Source organism: Labrus mixtus, chromosome 3 (genome assembly GCF_963584025.1).
Source record: "Labrus mixtus chromosome 3, fLabMix1.1, whole genome shotgun sequence".
In the NCBI taxonomy this organism is placed as follows: Eukaryota; Metazoa; Chordata; class Actinopteri; order Labriformes; family Labridae; genus Labrus; species Labrus mixtus.
Window position 1 is genome coordinate 35,027,709 of NC_083614.1, and position 26,604 is coordinate 35,054,312.

At 50.9% G+C, this 26,604-nt stretch overlaps 1 protein-coding gene across 1 annotated transcript in view; it reads right to left on the minus strand.

Moving 5' to 3' along the window:
- plppr3b (phospholipid phosphatase related 3b) overlaps positions 1-26,604 on the minus strand; it is a 48,514-nt gene that overhangs the window by 1,521 nt on the left and 20,389 nt on the right. Inside the window, exons 5-8 of the mRNA XM_061034772.1 lie at positions 21,471-21,666; positions 21,321-21,378; positions 21,028-21,201; positions 1-489 (exon numbers count right to left, since the gene is read on the minus strand). The exon at positions 1-489 is cut by the window's left edge and continues 1,521 nt beyond it. Of these exons, the coding sequence (XP_060890755.1) occupies positions 1-489; positions 21,028-21,201; positions 21,321-21,378; positions 21,471-21,666 (917 nt within the window). The remainder of the gene's footprint in view (positions 490-21,027; positions 21,202-21,320; positions 21,379-21,470; positions 21,667-26,604) is intronic.

Below are 26,604 nucleotides of genomic sequence, written 5' to 3' on the forward strand. Positions count from 1 at the left end.
CGGGTCCACAGGGACCTGGACTGCCTTCAGACGCCGCTGCACTGGCTGCACCGGCTGCACTGGCTGCACCGGCTGCACCGGCTGCAACGGCTGCAGGGGGTCATCATGTCCAGGGCTGGCTCCCTGCACCCCATTAGCATTCATGCTAGCTCTCGGTAGCGTATTGCTGAAGGTTAGCATGGTCTCCTTTCCCATGGGACTGCGGGGGGCCAGCAGCTCCACATCCACGCTGGCTCTCTTCAGGCTCCCCATGGAGTCCTTCTCTCTCTGCAGGGGACCCAGGGGACCCAGGGGACCCAGGCCCTCCAAGGGAACTGGAGCTGCTGCAATCTCATCGTTGCTCTCCGAGGCAGAGGCGGGGCCTTTGTTGTAGACGGACTCATGGCCTCTCTCTGTTAGTGCTCGAAGAGGGTCCTCCTTTGGGGGTGGGGGAGGCGGGGTTAAAGTGATGTCAACAGAGGACTTGAAGTTGGCGACGGCGTGAAAAGCCTGAAGAAGAAATAAGTCATGTTTGATAATAACTCTGCTGCTACATGAACAAACATTTGTGTGTGACGGCGTGTTGAACATGTGGGTGCTGCTGAAGTGTGTTGAACATGTGGGTGCTGCTGAAGCTTGTTGAACATGTGGGTGCTGCTGAAGCTTGTTGAACATGTGGGTGCTGCTGAAGTGTGTTGAACATGTGGGTGCTGCTGAAGTGTGTTGAACATGTGGGTGCTGCTGAAGTGTGTTGAACATGTGGGTGCTGTTGAAGTGTGTTGAATATGTGGGTGCTGCTGAAGCGTGTTGAACATGTGGGTGCTGCTGAAGTGTGTTGAACATGTGGGTGCTGCTGAAGTGTGTTGAACATGTGGGTGCTGCTGAAGCGTGTTGAACATGTGGGTGCTGTTGAAGCGTGTTGAACATGTGGGTGCTGTTGAAGCGTGTTGAACATGTGGGTGATGTTGAAGCGTGTTGAACATGTGGGTGCTGCTGAAGTGTGGCGTGTTGAACATGTGGGTGCTGTTGAAGCGTGTTGAACATGTGGGTGCTGTTGAAGCGTGTTGAACATGTGGGTGATGTTGAAGTGTGTTGAACATGTGGGTGCTGCTGAAGTGTGTTGAACATGTGGGTGCTGCTGAAGTGTGTTGAACATGTGGGTGCTGCTGAAGCGTGTTGAACATGTGGGTGCTGTTGAAGCGTGTTGAACATGTGGGTGCTGCTGAAGTGTGTTGAACATGTGGGTGCTGCTGAAGTGTGTTGAACATGTGGGTGCTGCTGAAGCGTGGCGTGTTGAACATGTGGGTGCTGTTGAAGCGTGGCGTGTTGAACATGTGGGTGCTGTTGAAGCGTGGCGTGTTGAACATGTGGGTGCTGCTGAAGCGTGTTGAACATGTGGGTGCTGCTGAAGCTTGTTGAACATGTGGGTGCTGCTGAAGTGTGTTGAACATGTGGGTGCTGCTGAAGTGTGTTGAACATGTGGGTGCTGCTGAAGCGTGTTGAACATGTGGGTGCTGTTGAAGCGTGTTGAACATGTGGGTGCTGTTGAAGCGTGTTGAACATGTGGGTGCTGTTGAAGTGTGTTGAACATGTGGGTGCTGTTGAAGCGTGTTGAACATGTGGGTGCTGCTGAAGCGTGTTGAACATGTGGGTGCTGTTGAAGTGTGTTGAACATGTGGGTGCTGTTGAAGCGTGTTGAACATGTGGGTGCTGCTGAAGCGTGTTGAACATGTGGGTGCTGCTGAAGTGTGTTGAACATGTGGGTGCTGTTGAAGCGTGTTGAACATGTGGGTGCTGCTGAAGCTTGTTGAACATGTGGGTGCTGCTGAAGCTTGTTGAACATGTGGGTGCTGCTGAAGTGTGTTGAACATGTGGGTGCTGCTGAAGTGTGTTGAACATGTGGGTGCTGCTGAAGCGTGTTGAACATGTGGGTGCTGTTGAAGCGTGTTGAACATGTGGGTGCTGTTGAAGCGTGTTGAACATGTGGGTGATGTTGAAGCGTGTTGAACATGTGGGTGCTGTTGAAGTGTGGCGTGTTGAACATGTGGGTGCTGTTGAAGCGTGTTGAACATGTGGGTGCTGTTGAAGCGTGTTGAACATGTGGGTGCTGCTGAAGCGTGTTGAACATGTGGGTGCTGCTGAAGCGTGTTGAACATGTGGGTGCTGCTGAAGCGTGTTGAACATGTGGGTGCTGCTGAAGCGTGTTGAACATGTGGGTGCTGCTGAAGCGTGTTGAACATGTGGGTGCTGCTGAAGTGTGTTGAACATGTGGGTGCTGCTGAAGTGTGTTGAACATGTGGGTGCTGCTGAAGTGTGTTGAACATGTGGGTGCTGCTGAAGTGTGTTGAACATGTGGGTGCTGCTGAAGCGTGGCGTGTTGAACATGTGGGTGCTGTTGAAGCGTGGCGTGTTGAACATGTGGGTGCTGTTGAAGCGTGGCGTGTTGAACATGTGGGTGCTGCTGAAGCGTGTTGAACATGTGGGTGCTGCTGAAGTGTGTTGAACATGTGGGTGCTGCTGAAGCGTGTTGAACATGTGGGTGCTGCTGAAGCGTGTTGAACATGTGGGTGCTGCTGAAGTGTGTTGAACATGTGGGTGCTGTTGAAGCGTGGCGTGTTGAACATGTGGGTGCTGCTGAAGCGTGTTGAACATGTGGGTGCTGCTGAAGTGTGTTGAACATGTGGGTGCTGCTGAAGTGTGGCGTGTTGAACATGTGGGTGCTGCTGAAGTGTGTTGAACATGTGGGTGCTGCTGAAGCATGTTGAACATGTGGGTGCTGCTGAAGTGTGGCGTGTTGAACATGTGGGTGCTGCTGAAGTGTGTTGAACATGTGGGTGCTGCTGAAGCGTGTTGAACATGTGGGTGCTGCTGAAGCGTGTTGAACATGTGGGTGCTGCTGAAGCGTGTTGAACATGTGGGTGCTGCTGAAGCGTGTTGAACATGTGGGTGCTGCTGAAGCGTATTGAACATGTGGGTGCTGTTGAAGCGTGGCGTGTTGAACATGTGGGTGCTGCTGAAGCGTGTTGAACATGTGGGTGCTGCTGAAGTGTGTTGAACATGTGGGTGCTGTTGAAGCGTGGCGTGTTGAACATGTGGGTGCTGCTGAAGCGTGTTGAACATGTGGGTGCTGCTGAAGCGTGTTGAACATGTGGGTGCTGTTGAAGCGTGGCGTGTTGAACATGTGGGTGCTGCTGAAGTGTGTTGAACATGTGGGTGCTGCTGAAGTGTGTTGAACATGTGGGTGCTGCTGAAGCGTGTTGAACATGTGGGTGCTGCTGAAGCGTATTGAACATGTGGGTGCTGCTGAAGCGTGTTGAACATGTGGGTGCTGTTGAAGCGTATTGAACATGTGGGTGCTGTTGAAGTGTGTTGAACATGTGGGTGATGTTGAAGTGTGTTGAACATGTGGGTGCTGCTGAAGCGTATTGAACATGTGGGTGCTGTTGAAGTGTGTTGAACATGTGGGTGATGTTGAAGTGTGTTGAACATGTGGGTGCTGTTGAAGCGTGTTGAACATGTGGGTGCTGCTGAAGCGTGTTGAACATGTGGGTGCTGCTGAAGCGTATTGAACATGTGGGTGCTGTTGAAGCGTGGCGTGTTGAACATGTGGGTGCTGCTGAAGCGTGTTGAACATGTGGGTGCTGCTGAAGCGTGTTGAACATGTGGGTGCTGCTGAAGTGTGTTGAACATGTGGGTGCTGTTGAAGCGTGGCGTGTTGAACATGTGGGTGCTGCTGAAGCGTGTTGAACATGTGGGTGCTGCTGAAGCATGTTGAACATGTGGGTGCTGTTGAAGCGTGGCGTGTTGAACATGTGGGTGCTGCTGAAGTGTGTTGAACATGTGGGTGCTGCTGAAGCGTGTTGAACATGTGGGTGCTGCTGAAGTGTGTTGAACATGTGGGTGCTGCTGAAGCGTGTTGAACATGTGGGTGCTGTTGAAGCGTGTTGAACATGTGGGTGCTGTTGAAGCGTGTTGAACATGTGGGTGCTGTTGAAGTGTGTTGAACATGTGGGTGCTGTTGAAGCGTGTTGAACATGTGGGTGCTGCTGAAGCGTGTTGAACATGTGGGTGCTGTTGAAGTGTGTTGAACATGTGGGTGCTGTTGAAGCGTGTTGAACATGTGGGTGCTGCTGAAGCGTGTTGAACATGTGGGTGCTGCTGAAGTGTGTTGAACATGTGGGTGCTGTTGAAGCGTGTTGAACATGTGGGTGCTGCTGAAGCTTGTTGAACATGTGGGTGCTGCTGAAGCTTGTTGAACATGTGGGTGCTGCTGAAGTGTGTTGAACATGTGGGTGCTGCTGAAGTGTGTTGAACATGTGGGTGCTGCTGAAGCGTGTTGAACATGTGGGTGCTGTTGAAGCGTGTTGAACATGTGGGTGCTGTTGAAGCGTGTTGAACATGTGGGTGATGTTGAAGCGTGTTGAACATGTGGGTGCTGTTGAAGTGTGGCGTGTTGAACATGTGGGTGCTGTTGAAGCGTGTTGAACATGTGGGTGCTGTTGAAGCGTGTTGAACATGTGGGTGATGTTGAAGCGTGTTGAACATGTGGGTGCTGCTGAAGCGTGTTGAACATGTGGGTGCTGTTGAAGCGTGTTGAACATGTGGGTGCTGCTGAAGCGTGTTGAACATGTGGGTGCTGCTGAAGCGTGTTGAACATGTGGGTGCTGCTGAAGCGTGTTGAACATGTGGGTGCTGCTGAAGCGTGTTGAACATGTGGGTGCTGCTGAAGCGTGTTGAACATGTGGGTGCTGCTGAAGTGTGTTGAACATGTGGGTGCTGCTGAAGTGTGTTGAACATGTGGGTGCTGCTGAAGTGTGTTGAACATGTGGGTGCTGCTGAAGTGTGTTGAACATGTGGGTGCTGCTGAAGCGTGGCGTGTTGAACATGTGGGTGCTGTTGAAGCGTGGCGTGTTGAACATGTGGGTGCTGTTGAAGCGTGGCGTGTTGAACATGTGGGTGCTGCTGAAGCGTGTTGAACATGTGGGTGCTGCTGAAGTGTGTTGAACATGTGGGTGCTGCTGAAGCGTGTTGAACATGTGGGTGCTGCTGAAGCGTGTTGAACATGTGGGTGCTGCTGAAGTGTGTTGAACATGTGGGTGCTGTTGAAGCGTGGCGTGTTGAACATGTGGGTGCTGCTGAAGCGTGTTGAACATGTGGGTGCTGCTGAAGTGTGTTGAACATGTGGGTGCTGCTGAAGTGTGGCGTGTTGAACATGTGGGTGCTGCTGAAGTGTGTTGAACATGTGGGTGCTGCTGAAGCATGTTGAACATGTGGGTGCTGCTGAAGTGTGGCGTGTTGAACATGTGGGTGCTGCTGAAGTGTGTTGAACATGTGGGTGCTGCTGAAGCGTGTTGAACATGTGGGTGCTGCTGAAGCGTGTTGAACATGTGGGTGCTGCTGAAGCGTGTTGAACATGTGGGTGCTGCTGAAGCGTGTTGAACATGTGGGTGCTGCTGAAGCGTATTGAACATGTGGGTGCTGTTGAAGCGTGGCGTGTTGAACATGTGGGTGCTGCTGAAGCGTGTTGAACATGTGGGTGCTGCTGAAGTGTGTTGAACATGTGGGTGCTGTTGAAGCGTGGCGTGTTGAACATGTGGGTGCTGCTGAAGCGTGTTGAACATGTGGGTGCTGCTGAAGCGTGTTGAACATGTGGGTGCTGTTGAAGCGTGGCGTGTTGAACATGTGGGTGCTGCTGAAGTGTGTTGAACATGTGGGTGCTGCTGAAGTGTGTTGAACATGTGGGTGCTGCTGAAGCGTGTTGAACATGTGGGTGCTGCTGAAGCGTATTGAACATGTGGGTGCTGCTGAAGCGTGTTGAACATGTGGGTGCTGTTGAAGCGTATTGAACATGTGGGTGCTGTTGAAGTGTGTTGAACATGTGGGTGATGTTGAAGTGTGTTGAACATGTGGGTGCTGCTGAAGCGTATTGAACATGTGGGTGCTGTTGAAGTGTGTTGAACATGTGGGTGATGTTGAAGTGTGTTGAACATGTGGGTGCTGTTGAAGCGTGTTGAACATGTGGGTGCTGCTGAAGCGTGTTGAACATGTGGGTGCTGCTGAAGCGTATTGAACATGTGGGTGCTGTTGAAGCGTGGCGTGTTGAACATGTGGGTGCTGCTGAAGCGTGTTGAACATGTGGGTGCTGCTGAAGCGTGTTGAACATGTGGGTGCTGCTGAAGTGTGTTGAACATGTGGGTGCTGTTGAAGCGTGGCGTGTTGAACATGTGGGTGCTGCTGAAGCGTGTTGAACATGTGGGTGCTGCTGAAGCATGTTGAACATGTGGGTGCTGTTGAAGCGTGGCGTGTTGAACATGTGGGTGCTGCTGAAGTGTGTTGAACATGTGGGTGCTGCTGAAGCGTGTTGAACATGTGGGTGCTGCTGAAGTGTGTTGAACATGTGGGTGCTGCTGAAGTGTGTTGAACATGTGGGTGCTGCTGAAGTGTGTTGAACATGTGGGTGCTGCTGAAGTGTGTTGAACATGTGGGTGCTGCTGAAGCGTGGCGTGTTGAACATGTGGGTGCTGTTGAAGCGTGGCGTGTTGAACATGTGGGTGCTGTTGAAGCGTGGCGTGTTGAACATGTGGGTGCTGCTGAAGCGTGTTGAACATGTGGGTGCTGCTGAAGTGTGTTGAACATGTGGGTGCTGCTGAAGCGTGTTGAACATGTGGGTGCTGCTGAAGCGTGTTGAACATGTGGGTGCTGCTGAAGTGTGTTGAACATGTGGGTGCTGTTGAAGCGTGGCGTGTTGAACATGTGGGTGCTGCTGAAGCGTGTTGAACATGTGGGTGCTGCTGAAGTGTGTTGAACATGTGGGTGCTGCTGAAGTGTGGCGTGTTGAACATGTGGGTGCTGCTGAAGTGTGTTGAACATGTGGGTGCTGCTGAAGCATGTTGAACATGTGGGTGCTGCTGAAGTGTGGCGTGTTGAACATGTGGGTGCTGCTGAAGTGTGTTGAACATGTGGGTGCTGCTGAAGCGTGTTGAACATGTGGGTGCTGCTGAAGCGTGTTGAACATGTGGGTGCTGCTGAAGCGTGTTGAACATGTGGGTGCTGCTGAAGCGTGTTGAACATGTGGGTGCTGCTGAAGCGTATTGAACATGTGGGTGCTGTTGAAGCGTGGCGTGTTGAACATGTGGGTGCTGCTGAAGCGTGTTGAACATGTGGGTGCTGCTGAAGTGTGTTGAACATGTGGGTGCTGTTGAAGCGTGGCGTGTTGAACATGTGGGTGCTGCTGAAGCGTGTTGAACATGTGGGTGCTGCTGAAGCGTGTTGAACATGTGGGTGCTGTTGAAGCGTGGCGTGTTGAACATGTGGGTGCTGCTGAAGTGTGTTGAACATGTGGGTGCTGCTGAAGTGTGTTGAACATGTGGGTGCTGCTGAAGCGTGTTGAACATGTGGGTGCTGCTGAAGCGTATTGAACATGTGGGTGCTGCTGAAGCGTGTTGAACATGTGGGTGCTGTTGAAGCGTATTGAACATGTGGGTGCTGTTGAAGTGTGTTGAACATGTGGGTGATGTTGAAGTGTGTTGAACATGTGGGTGCTGCTGAAGCGTATTGAACATGTGGGTGCTGTTGAAGTGTGTTGAACATGTGGGTGATGTTGAAGTGTGTTGAACATGTAGGTGCTGCTGAAGTGTGTTGAACATGTGGGTGCTGCTGAAGCGTGTTGAACATGTGGGTGCTGCTGAAGTGTGTTGAACATGTGGGTGCTGTTGAAGCGTGTTGAACATGTGGGTGCTGCTGAAGCGTGTTGAACATGTGGGTGCTGCTGAAACGTGTTGAACATGTGGGTGCTGCTGAAGTGTGTTGAACATGTGGGTGCTGCTGAAGCGTGTTGAACATGTGGGTGCTGCTGAAGTGTGTTGAACATGTGGGTGCTGCTGAAGTGTGTTGAACATGTGGGTGCTGCTGAAGCGTGTTGAACATGTGGGTGCTGCTGAAGCGTGTTGAACATGTGGGTGCTGTTGAAGCGTGTTGAACATGTGGGTGCTGCTGAAGCGTGTTGAACATGTGGGTGCGGTTGAAGCGTGTTGAACATGTGGGTGCTGTTGAAGCGTGTTGAACATGTGGGTGCTGCTGAAGCGTGTTGAACATGTGGGTGCTGCTGAAGCGTATTGAACATGTGGGTGCTGTTGAAGCGTGGCGTGTTGAACATGTGGGTGCTGCTGAAGCGTGTTGAACATGTGGGTGCTGCTGAAGCGTGTTGAACATGTGGGTGCTGCTGAAGTGTGTTGAACATGTGGGTGCTGTTGAAGCGTGGCGTGTTGAACATGTGGGTGCTGCTGAAGCGTGTTGAACATGTGGGTGCTGCTGAAGCATGTTGAACATGTGGGTGCTGTTGAAGCGTGGCGTGTTGAACATGTGGGTGCTGCTGAAGTGTGTTGAACATGTGGGTGCTGCTGAAGTGTGTTGAACATGTGGGTGCTGCTGAAGTGTGTTGAACATGTGGGTGCTGTTGAAGCGTGGCGTGTTGAACATGTGGGTGCTGCTGAAGCGTGTTGAACATGTGGGTGCTGCTGAAGCGTGTTGAACATGTGGGTGCTGTTGAAGCGTGGCGTGTTGAACATGTGGGTGCTGCTGAAGTGTGTTGAACATGTGGGTGCTGCTGAAGTGTGTTGAACATGTGGGTGCTGCTGAAGCGTATTGAACATGTGGGTGCTGCTGAAGCGTGTTGAACATGTGGGTGCTGCTGAAGCGTGTTGAACATGTGGGTGCTGCTGAAGCGTATTGAACATGTGGGTGCTGCTGAAGTGTGTTGAACATGTGGGTGCTGCTGAAGCGTGTTGAACATGTGGGTGCTGCTGAAGCGTATTGAACATGTGGGTGCTGTTGAAGCGTGGCGTGTTGAACATGTGGGTGCTGCTGAAGCGTGTTGAACATGTGGGTGCTGTTGAAGTGTGTTGAACATGTGGGAGCTGTTGAAGCGTGGCGTGTTGAACATGTGGGTGCTGCTGAAGCGTGTTGAACATGTGGGTGCTGCTGAAGCGTGTTGAACATGTGGGTGCTGTTGAAGCGTGGCGTGTTGAACATGTGGGTGCTGCTGAAGCGTGTTGAACATGTGGGTGCTGTTGAAGCGTATTGAACATGTGGGTGCTGTTGAAGTGTGTTGAACATGTGGGTGATGTTGAAGTGTGTTGAACATGTGGGTGCTGCTGAAGCGTATTGAACATGTGGGTGCTGTTGAAGTGTGTTGAACATGTGGGTGATGTTGAAGTGTGTTGAACATGTAGGTGCTGCTGAAGTGTGTTGAACATGTGGGTGCTGCTGAAGCGTGTTGAACATGTGGGTGCTGCTGAAGCGTGTTGAACATGTGGGTGCTGCTGAAGTGTGTTGAACATGTGGGTGCTGTTGAAGCGTGTTGAACATGTGGGTGCTGCTGAAGCGTATTGAACATGTGGGTGCTGCTGAAACGTGTTGAACATGTGGGTGCTGCTGAAGTGTGTTGAACATGTGGGTGCTGCTGAAGCGTGTTGAACATGTGGGTGCTGCTGAAGCGTGTTGAACATGTGGGTGCTGCTGAAGCGTGTTGAACATGTGGGTGCTGCTGAAGTGTGTTGAACATGTGGGTGTTGCTGAAGTGTGTTGAACATGTGGGTGCTGCTGAAGTGTGTTGAACATGTGGGTGCTGCTGAAGCGTGTTGAACATGTGGGTGCTGCTGAAGCGTGTTGAACATGTGGGTGCTGTTGAAGCGTGTTGAACATGTGGGTGCTGCTGAAGCGTGTTGAACATGTGGGTGCGGTTGAAGCGTGTTGAACATGTGGGTGCTGTTGAAGCGTGTTGAACATGTGGGTGCTGCTGAAGCGTGTTGAACATGTGGGTGCTGCTGAAGCGTATTGAACATGTGGGTGCTGTTGAAGCGTGGCGTGTTGAACATGTGGGTGCTGCTGAAGCGTGTTGAACATGTGGGTGCTGCTGAAGCGTGTTGAACATGTGGGTGCTGCTGAAGTGTGTTGAACATGTGGGTGCTGTTGAAGCGTGGCGTGTTGAACATGTGGGTGCTGCTGAAGCGTGTTGAACATGTGGGTGCTGCTGAAGCATGTTGAACATGTGGGTGCTGTTGAAGCGTGGCGTGTTGAACATGTGGGTGCTGCTGAAGTGTGTTGAACATGTGGGTGCTGCTGAAGTGTGTTGAACATGTGGGTGCTGCTGAAGTGTGTTGAACATGTGGGTGCTGTTGAAGCGTGGCGTGTTGAACATGTGGGTGCTGCTGAAGCGTGTTGAACATGTGGGTGCTGCTGAAGCGTGTTGAACATGTGGGTGCTGTTGAAGCGTGGCGTGTTGAACATGTGGGTGCTGCTGAAGTGTGTTGAACATGTGGGTGCTGCTGAAGTGTGTTGAACATGTGGGTGCTGCTGAAGCGTATTGAACATGTGGGTGCTGCTGAAGCGTGTTGAACATGTGGGTGCTGCTGAAGCGTGTTGAACATGTGGGTGCTGCTGAAGCGTGTTGAACATGTGGGTGCTGCTGAAGTGTGTTGAACATGTGGGTGCTGCTGAAGCGTGTTGAACATGTGGGTGCTGCTGAAGCGTATTGAACATGTGGGTGCTGTTGAAGCGTGGCGTGTTGAACATGTGGGTGCTGCTGAAGCGTGTTGAACATGTGGGTGCTGCTGAAGTGTGTTGAACATGTGGGTGCTGTTGAAGCGTGGCGTGTTGAACATGTGGGTGCTGCTGAAGCGTGTTGAACATGTGGGTGCTGCTGAAGCGTGTTGAACATGTGGGTGCTGTTGAAGCGTGGCGTGTTGAACATGTGGGTGCTGCTGAAGCGTGTTGAACATGTGGGTGCTGCTGAAGCGTGTTGAACATGTGGGTGCTGCTGAAGCGTGTTGAACATGTGGGTGCTGCTGAAGCGTATTGAACATGTGGGTGCTGTTGAAGCGTGGCGTGTTGAACATGTGGGTGCTGCTGAAGCGTGTTGAACATGTGGGTGCTGCTGAAGTGTGTTGAACATGTGGGTGCTGTTGAAGCGTGGCGTGTTGAACATGTGGGTGCTGCTGAAGCGTGTTGAACATGTGGGTGCTGCTGAAGCGTGTTGAACATGTGGGTGCTGTTGAAGCGTGGCGTGTTGAACATGTGGGTGCTGCTGAAGTGTGTTGAACATGTGGGTGCTGCTGAAGTGTGTTGAACATGTGGGTGCTGCTGAAGCGTGTTGAACATGTGGGTGCTGCTGAAGCGTATTGAACATGTGGGTGCTGCTGAAGCGTGTTGAACATGTGGGTGCTGTTGAAGCGTATTGAACATGTGGGTGCTGTTGAAGTGTGTTGAACATGTGGGTGATGTTGAAGTGTGTTGAACATGTGGGTGCTGCTGAAGCGTATTGAACATGTGGGTGCTGTTGAAGTGTGTTGAACATGTGGGTGATGTTGAAGTGTGTTGAACATGTAGGTGCTGCTGAAGTGTGTTGAACATGTGGGTGCTGCTGAAGCGTGTTGAACATGTGGGTGCTGCTGAAGCGTGTTGAACATGTGGGTGCTGCTGAAGTGTGTTGAACATGTGGGTGCTGTTGAAGCGTGTTGAACATGTGGGTGCTGCTGAAGCGTGTTGAACATGTGGGTGCTGCTGAAACGTGTTGAACATGTGGGTGCTGCTGAAGTGTGTTGAACATGTGGGTGCTGCTGAAGCGTGTTGAACATGTGGGTGCTGCTGAAGCGTGTTGAACATGTGGGTGCTGCTGAAGCGTGTTGAACATGTGGGTGCTGCTGAAGTGTGTTGAACATGTGGGTGCTGCTGAAGTGTGTTGAACATGTGGGTGCTGCTGAAGTGTGTTGAACATGTGGGTGCTGCTGAAGCGTGTTGAACATGTGGGTGCTGCTGAAGCGTGTTGAACATGTGGGTGCTGTTGAAGCGTGTTGAACATGTGGGTGCTGCTGAAGCGTGTTGAACATGTGGGTGCGGTTGAAGCGTGTTGAACATGTGGGTGCTGTTGAAGCGTGTTGAACATGTGGGTGCTGCTGAAGCGTGTTGAACATGTGGGTGCTGCTGAAGCGTATTGAACATGTGGGTGCTGTTGAAGCGTGGCGTGTTGAACATGTGGGTGCTGCTGAAGCGTGTTGAACATGTGGGTGCTGCTGAAGCGTGTTGAACATGTGGGTGCTGCTGAAGTGTGTTGAACATGTGGGTGCTGTTGAAGCGTGGCGTGTTGAACATGTGGGTGCTGCTGAAGCGTGTTGAACATGTGGGTGCTGCTGAAGCATGTTGAACATGTGGGTGCTGTTGAAGCGTGGCGTGTTGAACATGTGGGTGTTGCTGAAGTGTGTTGAACATGTGGGTGCTGCTGAAGTGTGTTGAACATGTGGGTGCTGCTGAAGTGTGTTGAACATGTGGGTGCTGTTGAAGCGTGGCGTGTTGAACATGTGGGTGCTGCTGAAGCGTGTTGAACATGTGGGTGCTGCTGAAGCGTGTTGAACATGTGGGTGCTGTTGAAGCGTGGCGTGTTGAACATGTGGGTGCTGCTGAAGTGTGTTGAACATGTGGGTGCTGCTGAAGTGTGTTGAACATGTGGGTGCTGCTGAAGCGTATTGAACATGTGGGTGCTGCTGAAGCGTGTTGAACATGTGGGTGCTGCTGAAGCGTGTTGAACATGTGGGTGCTGCTGAAGCGTATTGAACATGTGGGTGCTGCTGAAGTGTGTTGAACATGTGGGTGCTGCTGAAGCGTGTTGAACATGTGGGTGCTGCTGAAGCGTATTGAACATGTGGGTGCTGTTGAAGCGTGGCGTGTTGAACATGTGGGTGCTGCTGAAGCGTGTTGAACATGTGGGTGCTGCTGAAGCGTGTTGAACATGTGGGTGCTGTTGAAGCGTGGCGTGTTGAACATGTGGGTGCTGCTGAAGCGTGTTGAACATGTGGGTGCTGCTGAAGTGTGTTGAACATGTGGGTGCTGTTGAAGCGTGGCGTGTTGAACATGTGGGTGCTGCTGAAGCGTGTTGAACATGTGGGTGCTGCTGAAGCGTGTTGAACATGTGGGTGCTGTTGAAGCGTGGCGTGTTGAACATGTGGGTGCTGCTGAAGCGTGTTGAACATGTGGGTGCTGTTGAAGCGTATTGAACATGTGGGTGCTGTTGAAGTGTGTTGAACATGTGGGTGATGTTGAAGTGTGTTGAACATGTGGGTGCTGCTGAAGCGTATTGAACATGTGGGTGCTGTTGAAGTGTGTTGAACATGTGGGTGATGTTGAAGTGTGTTGAACATGTAGGTGCTGCTGAAGTGTGTTGAACATGTGGGTGCTGCTGAAGCGTGTTGAACATGTGGGTGCTGCTGAAGCGTGTTGAACATGTGGGTGCTGCTGAAGTGTGTTGAACATGTGGGTGCTGTTGAAGCGTGTTGAACATGTGGGTGCTGCTGAAGCGTATTGAACATGTGGGTGCTGCTGAAACGTGTTGAACATGTGGGTGCTGCTGAAGTGTGTTGAACATGTGGGTGCTGCTGAAGCGTGTTGAACATGTGGGTGCTGCTGAAGCGTGTTGAACATGTGGGTGCTGCTGAAGCGTGTTGAACATGTGGGTGCTGCTGAAGTGTGTTGAACATGTGGGTGCTGCTGAAGTGTGTTGAACATGTGGGTGCTGCTGAAGTGTGTTGAACATGTGGGTGCTGCTGAAGCGTGTTGAACATGTGGGTGCTGCTGAAGCGTGTTGAACATGTGGGTGCTGTTGAAGCGTGTTGAACATGTGGGTGCTGCTGAAGCGTGTTGAACATGTGGGTGCGGTTGAAGCGTGTTGAACATGTGGGTGCTGTTGAAGCGTGTTGAACATGTGGGTGCTGCTGAAGCGTGTTGAACATGTGGGTGCTGCTGAAGCGTATTGAACATGTGGGTGCTGTTGAAGCGTGGCGTGTTGAACATGTGGGTGCTGCTGAAGCGTGTTGAACATGTGGGTGCTGCTGAAGCGTGTTGAACATGTGGGTGCTGCTGAAGTGTGTTGAACATGTGGGTGCTGTTGAAGCGTGGCGTGTTGAACATGTGGGTGCTGCTGAAGCGTGTTGAACATGTGGGTGCTGCTGAAGCATGTTGAACATGTGGGTGCTGTTGAAGCGTGGCGTGTTGAACATGTGGGTGCTGCTGAAGTGTGTTGAACATGTGGGTGCTGCTGAAGTGTGTTGAACATGTGGGTGCTGCTGAAGTGTGTTGAACATGTGGGTGCTGTTGAAGCGTGGCGTGTTGAACATGTGGGTGCTGCTGAAGCGTGTTGAACATGTGGGTGCTGCTGAAGCGTGTTGAACATGTGGGTGCTGTTGAAGCGTGGCGTGTTGAACATGTGGGTGCTGCTGAAGCGTGTTGAACATGTGGGTGCTGCTGAAGTGTGTTGAACATGTGGGTGCTGTTGAAGCGTGGCGTGTTGAACATGTGGGTGCTGCTGAAGCGTGTTGAACATGTGGGTGCTGCTGAAGCGTGTTGAACATGTGGGTGCTGTTGAAGCGTGGCGTGTTGAACATGTGGGTGCTGCTGAAGCGTGTTGAACATGTGGGTGCTGTTGAAGCGTATTGAACATGTGGGTGCTGTTGAAGTGTGTTGAACATGTGGGTGATGTTGAAGTGTGTTGAACATGTGGGTGCTGCTGAAGCGTATTGAACATGTGGGTGCTGTTGAAGTGTGTTGAACATGTGGGTGATGTTGAAGCGTGTTGAACATGTGGGTGCTGCTGAAGCGTATTGAACATGTGGGTGCTGCTGAAACGTGTTGAACATGTGGGTGCTGCTGAAGTGTGTTGAACATGTGGGTGCTGCTGAAGCGTGTTGAACATGTGGGTGCTGCTGAAGCGTGTTGAACATGTGGGTGCTGCTGAAGCGTGTTGAACATGTGGGTGCTGCTGAAGTGTGTTGAACATGTGGGTGCTGTTGAAGCGTGTTGAACATGTGGGTGCTGCTGAAGCGTATTGAACATGTGGGTGCTGCTGAAACGTGTTGAACATGTGGGTGCTGCTGAAGTGTGTTGAACATGTGGGTGCTGCTGAAGCGTGTTGAACATGTGGGTGCTGCTGAAGCGTGTTGAACATGTGGGTGCTGCTGAAGCGTGTTGAACATGTGGGTGCTGCTGAAGTGTGTTGAACATGTGGGTGCTGCTGAAGTGTGTTGAACATGTGGGTGCTGCTGAAGTGTGTTGAACATGTGGGTGCTGCTGAAGCGTGTTGAACATGTGGGTGCTGCTGAAGCGTGTTGAACATGTGGGTGCTGTTGAAGCGTGTTGAACATGTGGGTGCTGCTGAAGCGTGTTGAACATGTGGGTGCGGTTGAAGCGTGTTGAACATGTGGGTGCTGTTGAAGCGTGTTGAACATGTGGGTGCTGCTGAAGCGTGTTGAACATGTGGGTGCTGCTGAAGCGTATTGAACATGTGGGTGCTGTTGAAGCGTGGCGTGTTGAACATGTGGGTGCTGCTGAAGCGTGTTGAACATGTGGGTGCTGCTGAAGCGTGTTGAACATGTGGGTGCTGTTGAAGCGTGTTGAACATGTGGGTGCTGCTGAAGCGTGTTGAACATGTGGGTGCGGTTGAAGCGTGTTGAACATGTGGGTGCTGTTGAAGCGTGTTGAACATGTGGGTGCTGCTGAAGCGTGTTGAACATGTGGGTGCTGCTGAAGCGTATTGAACATGTGGGTGCTGTTGAAGCGTGGCGTGTTGAACATGTGGGTGCTGCTGAAGCGTGTTGAACATGTGGGTGCTGCTGAAGCGTGTTGAACATGTGGGTGCTGCTGAAGTGTGTTGAACATGTGGGTGCTGTTGAAGCGTGGCGTGTTGAACATGTGGGTGCTGCTGAAGCGTGTTGAACATGTGGGTGCTGCTGAAGCATGTTGAACATGTGGGTGCTGTTGAAGCGTGGCGTGTTGAACATGTGGGTGTTGCTGAAGTGTGTTGAACATGTGGGTGCTGCTGAAGTGTGTTGAACATGTGGGTGCTGCTGAAGTGTGTTGAACATGTGGGTGCTGTTGAAGCGTGGCGTGTTGAACATGTGGGTGCTGCTGAAGCGTGTTGAACATGTGGGTGCTGCTGAAGCGTGTTGAACATGTGGGTGCTGTTGAAGCGTGGCGTGTTGAACATGTGGGTGCTGCTGAAGTGTGTTGAACATGTGGGTGCTGCTGAAGTGTGTTGAACATGTGGGTGCTGCTGAAGCGTATTGAACATGTGGGTGCTGCTGAAGCGTGTTGAACATGTGGGTGCTGCTGAAGCGTGTTGAACATGTGGGTGCTGCTGAAGCGTATTGAACATGTGGGTGCTGCTGAAGTGTGTTGAACATGTGGGTGCTGCTGAAGCGTGTTGAACATGTGGGTGCTGCTGAAGTGTGTTGAACATGTGGGTGCTGCTGAAGCGTGTTGAACATGTGGGTGCTGCTGAAGCGTGTTGAACATGTGGGTGCTGTTGAAGCGTGTTGAACATGTGGGTGCTGCTGAAGCGTGTTGAACATGTGGGTGCGGTTGAAGCGTGTTGAACATGTGGGTGCTGTTGAAGCGTGTTGAACATGTGGGTGCTGCTGAAGCGTGTTGAACATGTGGGTGCTGCTGAAGCGTATTGAACATGTGGGTGCTGTTGAAGCGTGGCGTGTTGAACATGTGGGTGCTGCTGAAGCGTGTTGAACATGTGGGTGCTGCTGAAGCGTGTTGAACATGTGGGTGCTGCTGAAGTGTGTTGAACATGTGGGTGCTGTTGAAGCGTGGCGTGTTGAACATGTGGGTGCTGCTGAAGCGTGTTGAACATGTGGGTGCTGCTGAAGCATGTTGAACATGTGGGTGCTGTTGAAGCGTGGCGTGTTGAACATGTGGGTGCTGCTGAAGTGTGTTGAACATGTGGGTGCTGCTGAAGTGTGTTGAACATGTGGGTGCTGCTGAAGTGTGTTGAACATGTGGGTGCTGTTGAAGCGTGGCGTGTTGAACATGTGGGTGCTGCTGAAGCGTGTTGAACATGTGGGTGCTGCTGAAGCGTGTTGAACATGTGGGTGCTGTTGAAGCGTGGCGTGTTGAACATGTGGGTGCTGCTGAAGCGTGTTGAACATGTGGGTGCTGCTGAAGTGTGTTGAACATGTGGGTGCTGTTGAAGCGTGGCGTGTTGAACATGTGGGTGCTGCTGAAGCGTGTTGAACATGTGGGTGCTGCTGAAGCGTGTTGAACATGTGGGTGCTGTTGAAGCGTGGCGTGTTGAACATGTGGGTGCTGCTGAAGCGTGTTGAACATGTGGGTGCTGTTGAAGCGTATTGAACATGTGGGTGCTGTTGAAGTGTGTTGAACATGTGGGTGATGTTGAAGTGTGTTGAACATGTGGGTGCTGCTGAAGCGTATTGAACATGTGGGTGCTGTTGAAGTGTGTTGAACATGTGGGTGATGTTGAAGTGTGTTGAACATGTAGGTGCTGCTGAAGTGTGTTGAACATGTGGGTGCTGCTGAAGCGTGTTGAACATGTGGGTGCTGCTGAAGCGTGTTGAACATGTGGGTGCTGCTGAAGTGTGTTGAACATGTGGGTGCTGTTGAAGCGTGTTGAACATGTGGGTGCTGCTGAAGCGTATTGAACATGTGGGTGCTGCTGAAACGTGTTGAACATGTGGGTGCTGCTGAAGTGTGTTGAACATGTGGGTGCTGCTGAAGCGTGTTGAACATGTGGGTGCTGCTGAAGCGTGTTGAACATGTGGGTGCTGCTGAAGCGTGTTGAACATGTGGGTGCTGCTGAAGTGTGTTGAACATGTGGGTGCTGCTGAAGTGTGTTGAACATGTGGGTGCTGCTGAAGTGTGTTGAACATGTGGGTGCTGCTGAAGCGTGTTGAACATGTGGGTGCTGCTGAAGCGTGTTGAACATGTGGGTGCTGTTGAAGCGTGTTGAACATGTGGGTGCTGCTGAAGCGTGTTGAACATGTGGGTGCGGTTGAAGCGTGTTGAACATGTGGGTGCTGTTGAAGCGTGTTGAACATGTGGGTGCTGCTGAAGCGTGTTGAACATGTGGGTGCTGCTGAAGCGTATTGAACATGTGGGTGCTGTTGAAGCGTGGCGTGTTGAACATGTGGGTGCTGCTGAAGCGTGTTGAACATGTGGGTGCTGCTGAAGCGTGTTGAACATGTGGGTGCTGCTGAAGTGTGTTGAACATGTGGGTGCTGTTGAAGCGTGGCGTGTTGAACATGTGGGTGCTGCTGAAGCGTGTTGAACATGTGGGTGCTGCTGAAGCATGTTGAACATGTGGGTGCTGTTGAAGCGTGGCGTGTTGAACATGTGGGTGCTGCTGAAGTGTGTTGAACATGTGGGTGCTGCTGAAGTGTGTTGAACATGTGGGTGCTGCTGAAGTGTGTTGAACATGTGGGTGCTGTTGAAGCGTGGCGTGTTGAACATGTGGGTGCTGCTGAAGCGTGTTGAACATGTGGGTGCTGCTGAAGCGTGTTGAACATGTGGGTGCTGTTGAAGCGTGGCGTGTTGAACATGTGGGTGCTGCTGAAGTGTGTTGAACATGTGGGTGCTGCTGAAGTGTGTTGAACATGTGGGTGCTGCTGAAGCGTATTGAACATGTGGGTGCTGCTGAAGCGTGTTGAACATGTGGGTGCTGCTGAAGCGTGTTGAACATGTGGGTGCTGCTGAAGCGTGTTGAACATGTGGGTGCTGCTGAAGTGTGTTGAACATGTGGGTGCTGCTGAAGCGTGTTGAACATGTGGGTGCTGCTGAAGCGTATTGAACATGTGGGTGCTGTTGAAGCGTGGCGTGTTGAACATGTGGGTGCTGCTGAAGCGTGTTGAACATGTGGGTGCTGCTGAAGTGTGTTGAACATGTGGGTGCTGTTGAAGCGTGGCGTGTTGAACATGTGGGTGCTGCTGAAGCGTGTTGAACATGTGGGTGCTGCTGAAGCGTGTTGAACATGTGGGTGCTGTTGAAGCGTGGCGTGTTGAACATGTGGGTGCTGCTGAAGCGTGTTGAACATGTGGGTGCTGCTGAAGCGTGTTGAACATGTGGGTGCTGTTGAAGTGTGTTGAACATGTAGGTGCTGCTGAAGTGTGTTGAACATGTGGGTGCTGTTGAAACGTGTTGAACATGTGGGTGCTGTTGAAGTGTGTTGAACATGTGGGTGCTGCTGAAGTGTGTTGAACATGTGGGTGCTGCTGAAGCGTGTTGAACATGTGGGTGCTGCTGAAGCGTGTTGAACATGTGGGTGCTGCTGAAGCGTGTTGAACATGTGGGTGCTGCTGAAGCGTGTTGAACATGTGGGTGCTGCTGAAGCGTGTTGAACATGTGGGTGCTGCTGAAGCGTGTTGAACATGTGGGTGCTGCTGAAGTGTGTTGAACATGTGGGTGCTGCTGAAGCGTGTTGAATATGTGGGTGCTGCTGAAGCGTGTTGAACATGTGGGTGCTGCTGAAGCGTGTTGAACATGTGGGTGCTGCTGAAGTGTGTTGAACATGTGGGTGCTGCTGAAGCGTGTTGAATATGTGGGTGCTGCTGAAGCGTGTTGAACATGTGGGTGCTGCTGAAGCGTGTTGAATATGTGGGTGCTGCTGAAGCGTGTTGAATATGTGGGTGCTGCTGAAGCGTGTTGAACATGTGGGTGCTGCTGAAGCGTGTTGAACATGTGGGTGCTGCTGAAGCGTGTTGAATATGTGGGTGCTGCTGAAGTGTGTTGAACATGTGGGTGCTGCTGAAGCGTGTTGAACATGTGGGTGCTGTTGAAGTGTGTTGAACATGTGGGTGCGGTTGAAGTGTGTTGAACATGTGGGTGCTGTTGAAGTGTGTTGAACATGTGGGTGCAGTTGAAGCGTGTTGAACATGTGGGTGCTGTTGAAGTGTGTTGAACATGTGGGTGCTGCTGAAGTGTGTTGAACATGTGGGTGCTGCTGAAGTGTGTTGAACATGTGGGTGCTGTTGAAGCGTGGTGTGTTGAACATGTAGGTGCTGCTGAAGTGTGTTGAACATGTGGGTGCTGTTGAAGTGTGTTGAACATGTAGGTGCTGCTGAAGTGTGTTGAACATGTGGGTGCTGCTGAAGTGTGTTGAACATGTGGGTGCTGTTGAAGTGTGTTGAACATGTGGGTGCTGCTGAAGTGTGTTGAACATGTGGGTGCTGCTGAAGTGTGTTGAACATGTGGGTGCTGCTGAAGCGTGTTGAACATGTGGGTGCTGCTGAAGCGTGTTGAACATGTGGGTGCTGCTGAAGCGTGTTGAACATGTGGGTGCTGCTGAATCATGTTGAACATGTGGGTGCTGCTGAATCATGTTGAACATGTGGGTGCTGCTGAAGCGTGTTGAACATGTGGGTGCTGTTGAAGTGTGTTGAACATGTGGGTGCTGCTGAATCATGTTGAACATGTGGGTGCTGCTGAATCATGTTGTACATGTGGGTGCTGCTGAATCATGTTGAACATGTGGGTGCTGCTGAAGCGTGTTGAACATGTGGGTGCTGTTGAAGCGTGTTGAACATGTGGGTGCTGCTGAAGTGTGTTGAACATGTGGGTGCTGCTGAATCATGTTGAACATGTGGGTGCTGTTGAAGTGTGTTGAACATGTGGGTGCTGCTGAAGCGTGTTGAACATGTGGGTGCTGCTGAATCATGTTGAACATGTGGGTGCTGCTGAAGTGTGTTGAACATGTGGGTGCTGTTGAAGTGTGTTGAACATGTGGGTGCTGCTGAAGCGTGTTGAACATGTGGGCGCGTTGTCTTGTTGTGCTTGTTGTCTTGTTGTTGTGTTTGTTGTCTTGTGGTTGTGTTGTTGTTGTGTTTGTTGTCTTTTTGTTGTGTTTGTTGTCTTGTTGTGTTTGTTGTCTTTTTGTTGTGTTTGTTGTCTTGTTGTTGTGTTTGTTGTCTTGTTGTTTTGCTTGTTGTCTTGTTGTTGTGTTTGTTGTCTTGTTGTGCTTGTTGTCTTGTTGTTGTGTTTGTTGTTTTGTTGTGTTTGTTGTCTTGTTGTTGTGTTTGTTGTCTTTTTGTTGTCTTGTTGTTGTCTTTGTTGTCTTGTTGTTGTGTTTGTTGTCTTGTTGTGTTTGTTGTGTTTGTTGTCTTGTTGTTGTCTTTGTTGTCTTGTTGTTGTGTTTCTTGTGTTGTTGTTGTGTTTGTTGTCTTGTTGTGTTTGTTGTGTTTGTTGTCTTGTTGTTGTGTTTGTTGCTCTCACCAGGTAAGCGGCAATGAAGGCTCCGATGAGGAAGCCCACGTACACGTCGATGGCGTGACTGCGGTGCTGTGTGATCTGAGTCAGACCTGTCAGCGCTGCAGCGATTGCGAACGCAAACACCAGGACGGGTTTGAGCAGCTTGGTGCTGTCAGAGATGGTGGAGTTAAAATACATCTGAAACACAGAATCAATCCAAACAATCAGAGCTTAAAGGGTTAAATTCTTCTGAGTATACACAGACACTTTACATAATAACTTGTAAATATGAACAGTTTGTTGTTGTTTATACTTACAGACACATAAACAGCAGCGAAGGCCGACAGAGTTGCATGCTGGGAAGGAAAAGTTTTCCTGTAGAAGCCGAGGAGAGAGCAGAAACCAACTGATCAATGATCGACCATCTTCAGACACGTTAAGAGAACAGGAAGTAGCAGGTGACTCACCTGGCGGCCATGATGGCGTGCTGATCATGACCTGAGCAGATGTCTCTGGTGATGTAGGCGTTCCTGTCGCACGAGAGGCCGACCAGCGTGTAGTTTGGTTTACAGACTGTAAGGAAGAAGGGGGCGTGGTAACCTGTCGACAGCTGGATGATGTCAGTGACCAGAGCGGTTGCACACAGGCCGAACACGTGCACACCTGAGGAGAAAGACAGGTGAGAGGCAGACATGTGAGAGACAGACAGGTGAGAGGCAGACAGGTGAGAGGCAGACAGGTGAGAGACAGACATGTGAGAAACAGACAGGTGAGAGGCAGACAGGTAAGATCACAGACAGGTGAGAGACAGACATGTGAGAGGCAGACAGGTGAGAGGCAGACAGGTGAAAGACAGACAGGTGAGAGGCAGACAGGTGAGAGACAGACAGGTGAGAGACAGACAGCAACAACAACTGTGTTACAAGTGCAGGTGTTGTTGCAGGTGTTGTTGCAGGTGTTGTTACAGGTGTTGTTGCAGGTGTTGTTGCAGGTGTTAAATGCAGGTGTTGTTGCAGGTGTTGTTGCAGGTGTTGTTACAGGTGTTGTTGCAGGTGTTAAATGCAGGTGTTGTTACAGGTGTTGTTGCAGGTGTTGTTGCAGGTGTTGTTACAGGTGTTGTTGCAGGTGTTGTTACAGGTGTTGTTGCAGGTGTTAAATGCAGGTGTTGTTGCAGGTGTTAAATGCAGGTGTTGTTACAGGTGTTGTTGCAGGTGTTGTTGCAGGTGTTGTTACAGGTGTTGTTGCAGGTGTTAAATGCAGGTGTTGTTGCAGGTGTTAAATGCAGGTGTGACGGGGTCCTCTTTCAATCCACCCAAAAACTTAAAAACAGGCGTAATCGCAGACTGTAAGTGAAGTGTTTTTTGCCGGCCTCCCAAAGTGCAGTGATAGATATTTACAAAAATGCAAAAACAGGAAAAAAATGTTTTTTAGACTATTTAAACTATTTACAAAACAAAAGTCGTCCAAAAACAAAATCCACATAACTCAGCAAACAAACTGTACTTCAAGAAATAAAGTCTCTGCTGTAACATGTTACCTTCACTGTAACCATCCTAGACTGCTTGAAAGCAGCAAGCAGCTCTCTTTTAAACACAAGAAGCCCCTCCCACTGGGCGTTATAAATTGCGTAACATTTTCAAGAAACAAATTATCTCATGAATGAGCAATTTATACTCTGTTAAATTAACATGGTTTACTCACCCCTATTTAAACCCATTCTCATCCATATTTTAGTACCACCACTGTAATGTATCGGTGGCGATACTTTCAAAACAAACATTTAATTAATCAATCAATCATGTGATCACCCATGCGCGCCCCATCCACCTATTTAGTATGCGGAAATGGGCCGCCTCTGTTTGGAACAAACGGGACACCGCGGAGCGCATATGCAACGCACCAACGGTAATACCACTCTGAATCTGTATATATATGTGTGATACCAAAAGTAGCTCTTTCAAGTGTGCACCCTTAATCGCGCTATGAAACTGAGAGGGAAAGGAGGATGATGGTTTGATTTACTGAATGATTATAGGCGCACTGGCAGAGGGAAAAGTTTAGCGGATGTATGTGTCAGCATGTGTGTTGGTGTGTGTGCTGACTGCAGTCAGTGACGGAGCCGCTCCGTCACATCATCCCCCTCCTCCCGGACGTTAACGATGTGCAGCAACCTGGAAAGGTAGGCAGCCACCACATTGGACTTTCCTGATCGGTGTCGGATGGTGAACTTGAACGGCTGGAGTGAAAGATACCATCTGGTCAGGCGACTGTTGTGGTCCTTCATTGAGTTGATCCAGGTCAGAGCTCTGTGGTCCGTTTCAAGATCAAACTCCCGTCCAAGTAGGTAGTACCGCAGACTTTCCAATCCCCACTTAATGGCCAGGCCCTCCTTCTCCACCGTGGAATACCTGGTCTCACGTGGCTGAAGCTTGCGGCTCAAGTACAGAATTGGATGCTCTTCTCCTGGATCTCCTTGGGCCAGAACTGCTCCAAGACCAACTGCAGAGGCATCCACCTGTACCAGGAATCGTCGGTTGAAGTCTGGACTTTTGAGAACAGGGGAAGAGCACAGGTGGGCTTTCAGGGTGCTGAAAGCTGTTTCACAGTCATCTGACCAGGTAACAGGATTTCTCTGGTCCTTGCTGGTGAGTGCCGTGATCAGTGCAGCAATCGTTGCAAATTGGGGCACAAATCTCCTGTACCAGCCAGCCAACCCCAGGAAAGACCGTACCTCCTTCTTGGTGCGAGGTCGAGGGCATTTCTGGATAGCTTCAACCTTATCCACTTGAGGTCGCACCTCTCCTCGGCCCAGTAAGTAACCCAGGTACCTTGTCTCTTGCCGTGCCCACTCACACTTTGAGGGATTGAGGGTCAGCCCAGCCTGCTGGATTTTCCCAAGAACCAGGGACAGATGTTGTATATGATCTTCCCAGGTATTGCTGTAGATGACCACATCGTCCAGATAGGCGGCGCTGCAATGTCCACAATCCTGGAGGACTCTGTCCATCAGTCTCTGGAAGGTGGCTGGAGCTCCATGAAGACCGAAGGGCATCACAGTGAACTGGAAGAGACCAGCTGGTGTTCGAAAGGGGCACTTGCCAGTACCCTTTACACAGGTCCAACGTGGTGATGAACTTTGCTGCTCCAATCTGTTCCAGCAGGTCATCGATCCTTGGCATTGGGTAGGCATCAAACTGAGAGATTGAATTGAGTTTCCTGAAGTCAATGCAGATGCGGAGGGACCCGTCCTTTTTGAAGACGATGACCACCGGACTTCACCACTCGGAGTTGGATGGCTCGATCACACCCAGTCTGAGCATTTCTTCTACCTCCTGTTTCAGTTTCGCCACCAGATTTTGCGGGACTCTGTAGGGACGTTGGCGAATTGCTTGTCCCTCTTTCAGTCGGATGATATGCTCAAACACAGTGGTTTTCCCTGGATTGGCAGCAAACAGAGAAGAAGCCTCCTGAAAGACCTGCAGAAGCTGTGATGCTCGTTCTGGGGCCAGATGTACCAATACAGGAGAGACAGGCGTTGCTTGAGTTTCTGGACCCATCTCTTCTTCTTCCTCAAGGTCCACCTCTCTTACCAGCAGAGCCATCCCTGTAGAAGCCACTTGTCGCTCCTTCCACTCTTTGAGAAGGTTGACATGGTAGGTCTGTTTCGGTCGTTTCTTCTCAGGATGGTAAACCTTATAGGTGACTGGGCCCATCTTGCGGGAGATGGTGTATGGGCCTTGCCATTTTGCCAGGAGCTTGCTGTTGGATAAAGGAAGAAGCAGCAGAACTTTCTGGTCAGGCTGGAACTGCCGATGTCGAGCCTGTTGGTCGTACCAAGTCTTCTGACTCTTCTGGACCTCTCGCAGATTGACCTCTGCCTCCTCCTGGTATTTAACGAGTCGCTCCCTCATCTCCAGCACAAACTGGATCACCCCTCTGTCGTTAGTAGTGGTTGATGGAGCCTCCCAACCCTTATGAAGTAGATCCAAGGGTCCTTGTACATCCCAGCCATACAGGAGCTCAAACGGAAAAAAAACCTGTTGAGGCTTGAGGAACCTCCCGGTATGCAAACAGCAGGAATGGCAGCCAGCGATCCCAGTCCTTCCCTGTGTCGTCAACAAACTTCCGGAGCATCCTCTTCAGCGTCTGGTTAAATCTCTCAACCAAACCGTCCGTCTGTGGGTGGTACGGCGTGGTCTTGATTGCTTTAATGTCCAGCTGCTTATAGAGGAGCTGCATGAGTCTGGAGGTAAAGTTGGTCCCCTGATCGGTGAGGATCTCGTCTGGTATTCCCACCCTGGAGAAAAGCTGGACCAACGCACGCACTACTGCTGGAGCAGTGATGGTGCGAAGGGGAAAAGCCTCTGGAAACCGCGTTGCATAATCACAGATGACCAGGATGTACTGATGACCTCCGCTGCTTTTCACCAGAGGGCCCACGATGTCCATGCGGAATGGTGTGGAGATGACAGGGAGAGGCTGCAGAAAAGCTTGGTCAGATTTGCGGGCAGTGCATGTTTTCTGGCATGTAGGGCATGTGGTGCAATATTTCTGAATGTCGGTGTACATGGAAGGCCAATAAAAAAGTGAACTGACACGAATGTAGGTTTTGTGGCGACCAAGGTGTCCTGCCCATGGGAGTGTGTGTGCTAGGTGCATGACAAGGACTCTACAACTAGCTGGGATCACAAGACGTTTGTCTTCATTACAAACACAATACAGCACATCATTGTCAACAATGAACATCTCCTTCCCCACACAATCCCCACTGGTGTCCTTGACTACTTTGGCAAACAATGGTTTCAAAGTAGCTTCTTCCCTTTGTAACACTGAAATATTGTCAGGCACATTCCACATGTCATCACACAGCACAATCTGTCGGTCTGGTTGAGCTAGCTTTAGCTGTTTCTCAAAGCGTCGCTGGCGACGGGATTTTCTTGGCCCCTTAGTGCCACCCTCACACAGACTACTGTCGAGGTCTGGGAGTGGTTGAACACCAGCTTTCGCTTGGGCTCTGGTGATTACAGGACAAGACACATGCACATTCAGTACTCCCTTTTTTCCAGAGTCACTTTGCTCTGACAGTTCTTTATCCTGTAACAAGTCCATTAACACAGGAAAGTCCCAACCCAAGATGGCATCAACAGGCAGATTCTCTACAACCCCAACAGTCAGTAGGTAAGAGTGTTCATCAATGATCACCATTAGTTCAGTTTTGGGATAGAGGTGCCTGTCTCCATGAACACACAAAATGTGCGCCTGCCTGCTGTAGTCCACACTGCCTACTGGCACCAGAGCACTTTTAACCAGAGACATGTAGCTACCTGAGTCTAACAGGGCTGTCACGCGTTGACCACTGATGGTAACAGTTTTATTTCGCGTTTTCACCTCCATGTCAGCCTCGGGGCCCATTTCTGACTGGGGTGCATAACAAGCGCCGGTGACCTTAGCTTTGCATACAGGACACACAGAAGCTTTGTGGCCTGGCTGCTGGCAATAGAAGCAAACAAGGTCCTTACCCGATCCTCGTTGGTTTGGGGCAGAGATGGTGTCACCTGAAGGTTCCTGGTGTCTCTCTCCCCTTGTAGGCCGTGACTGAGG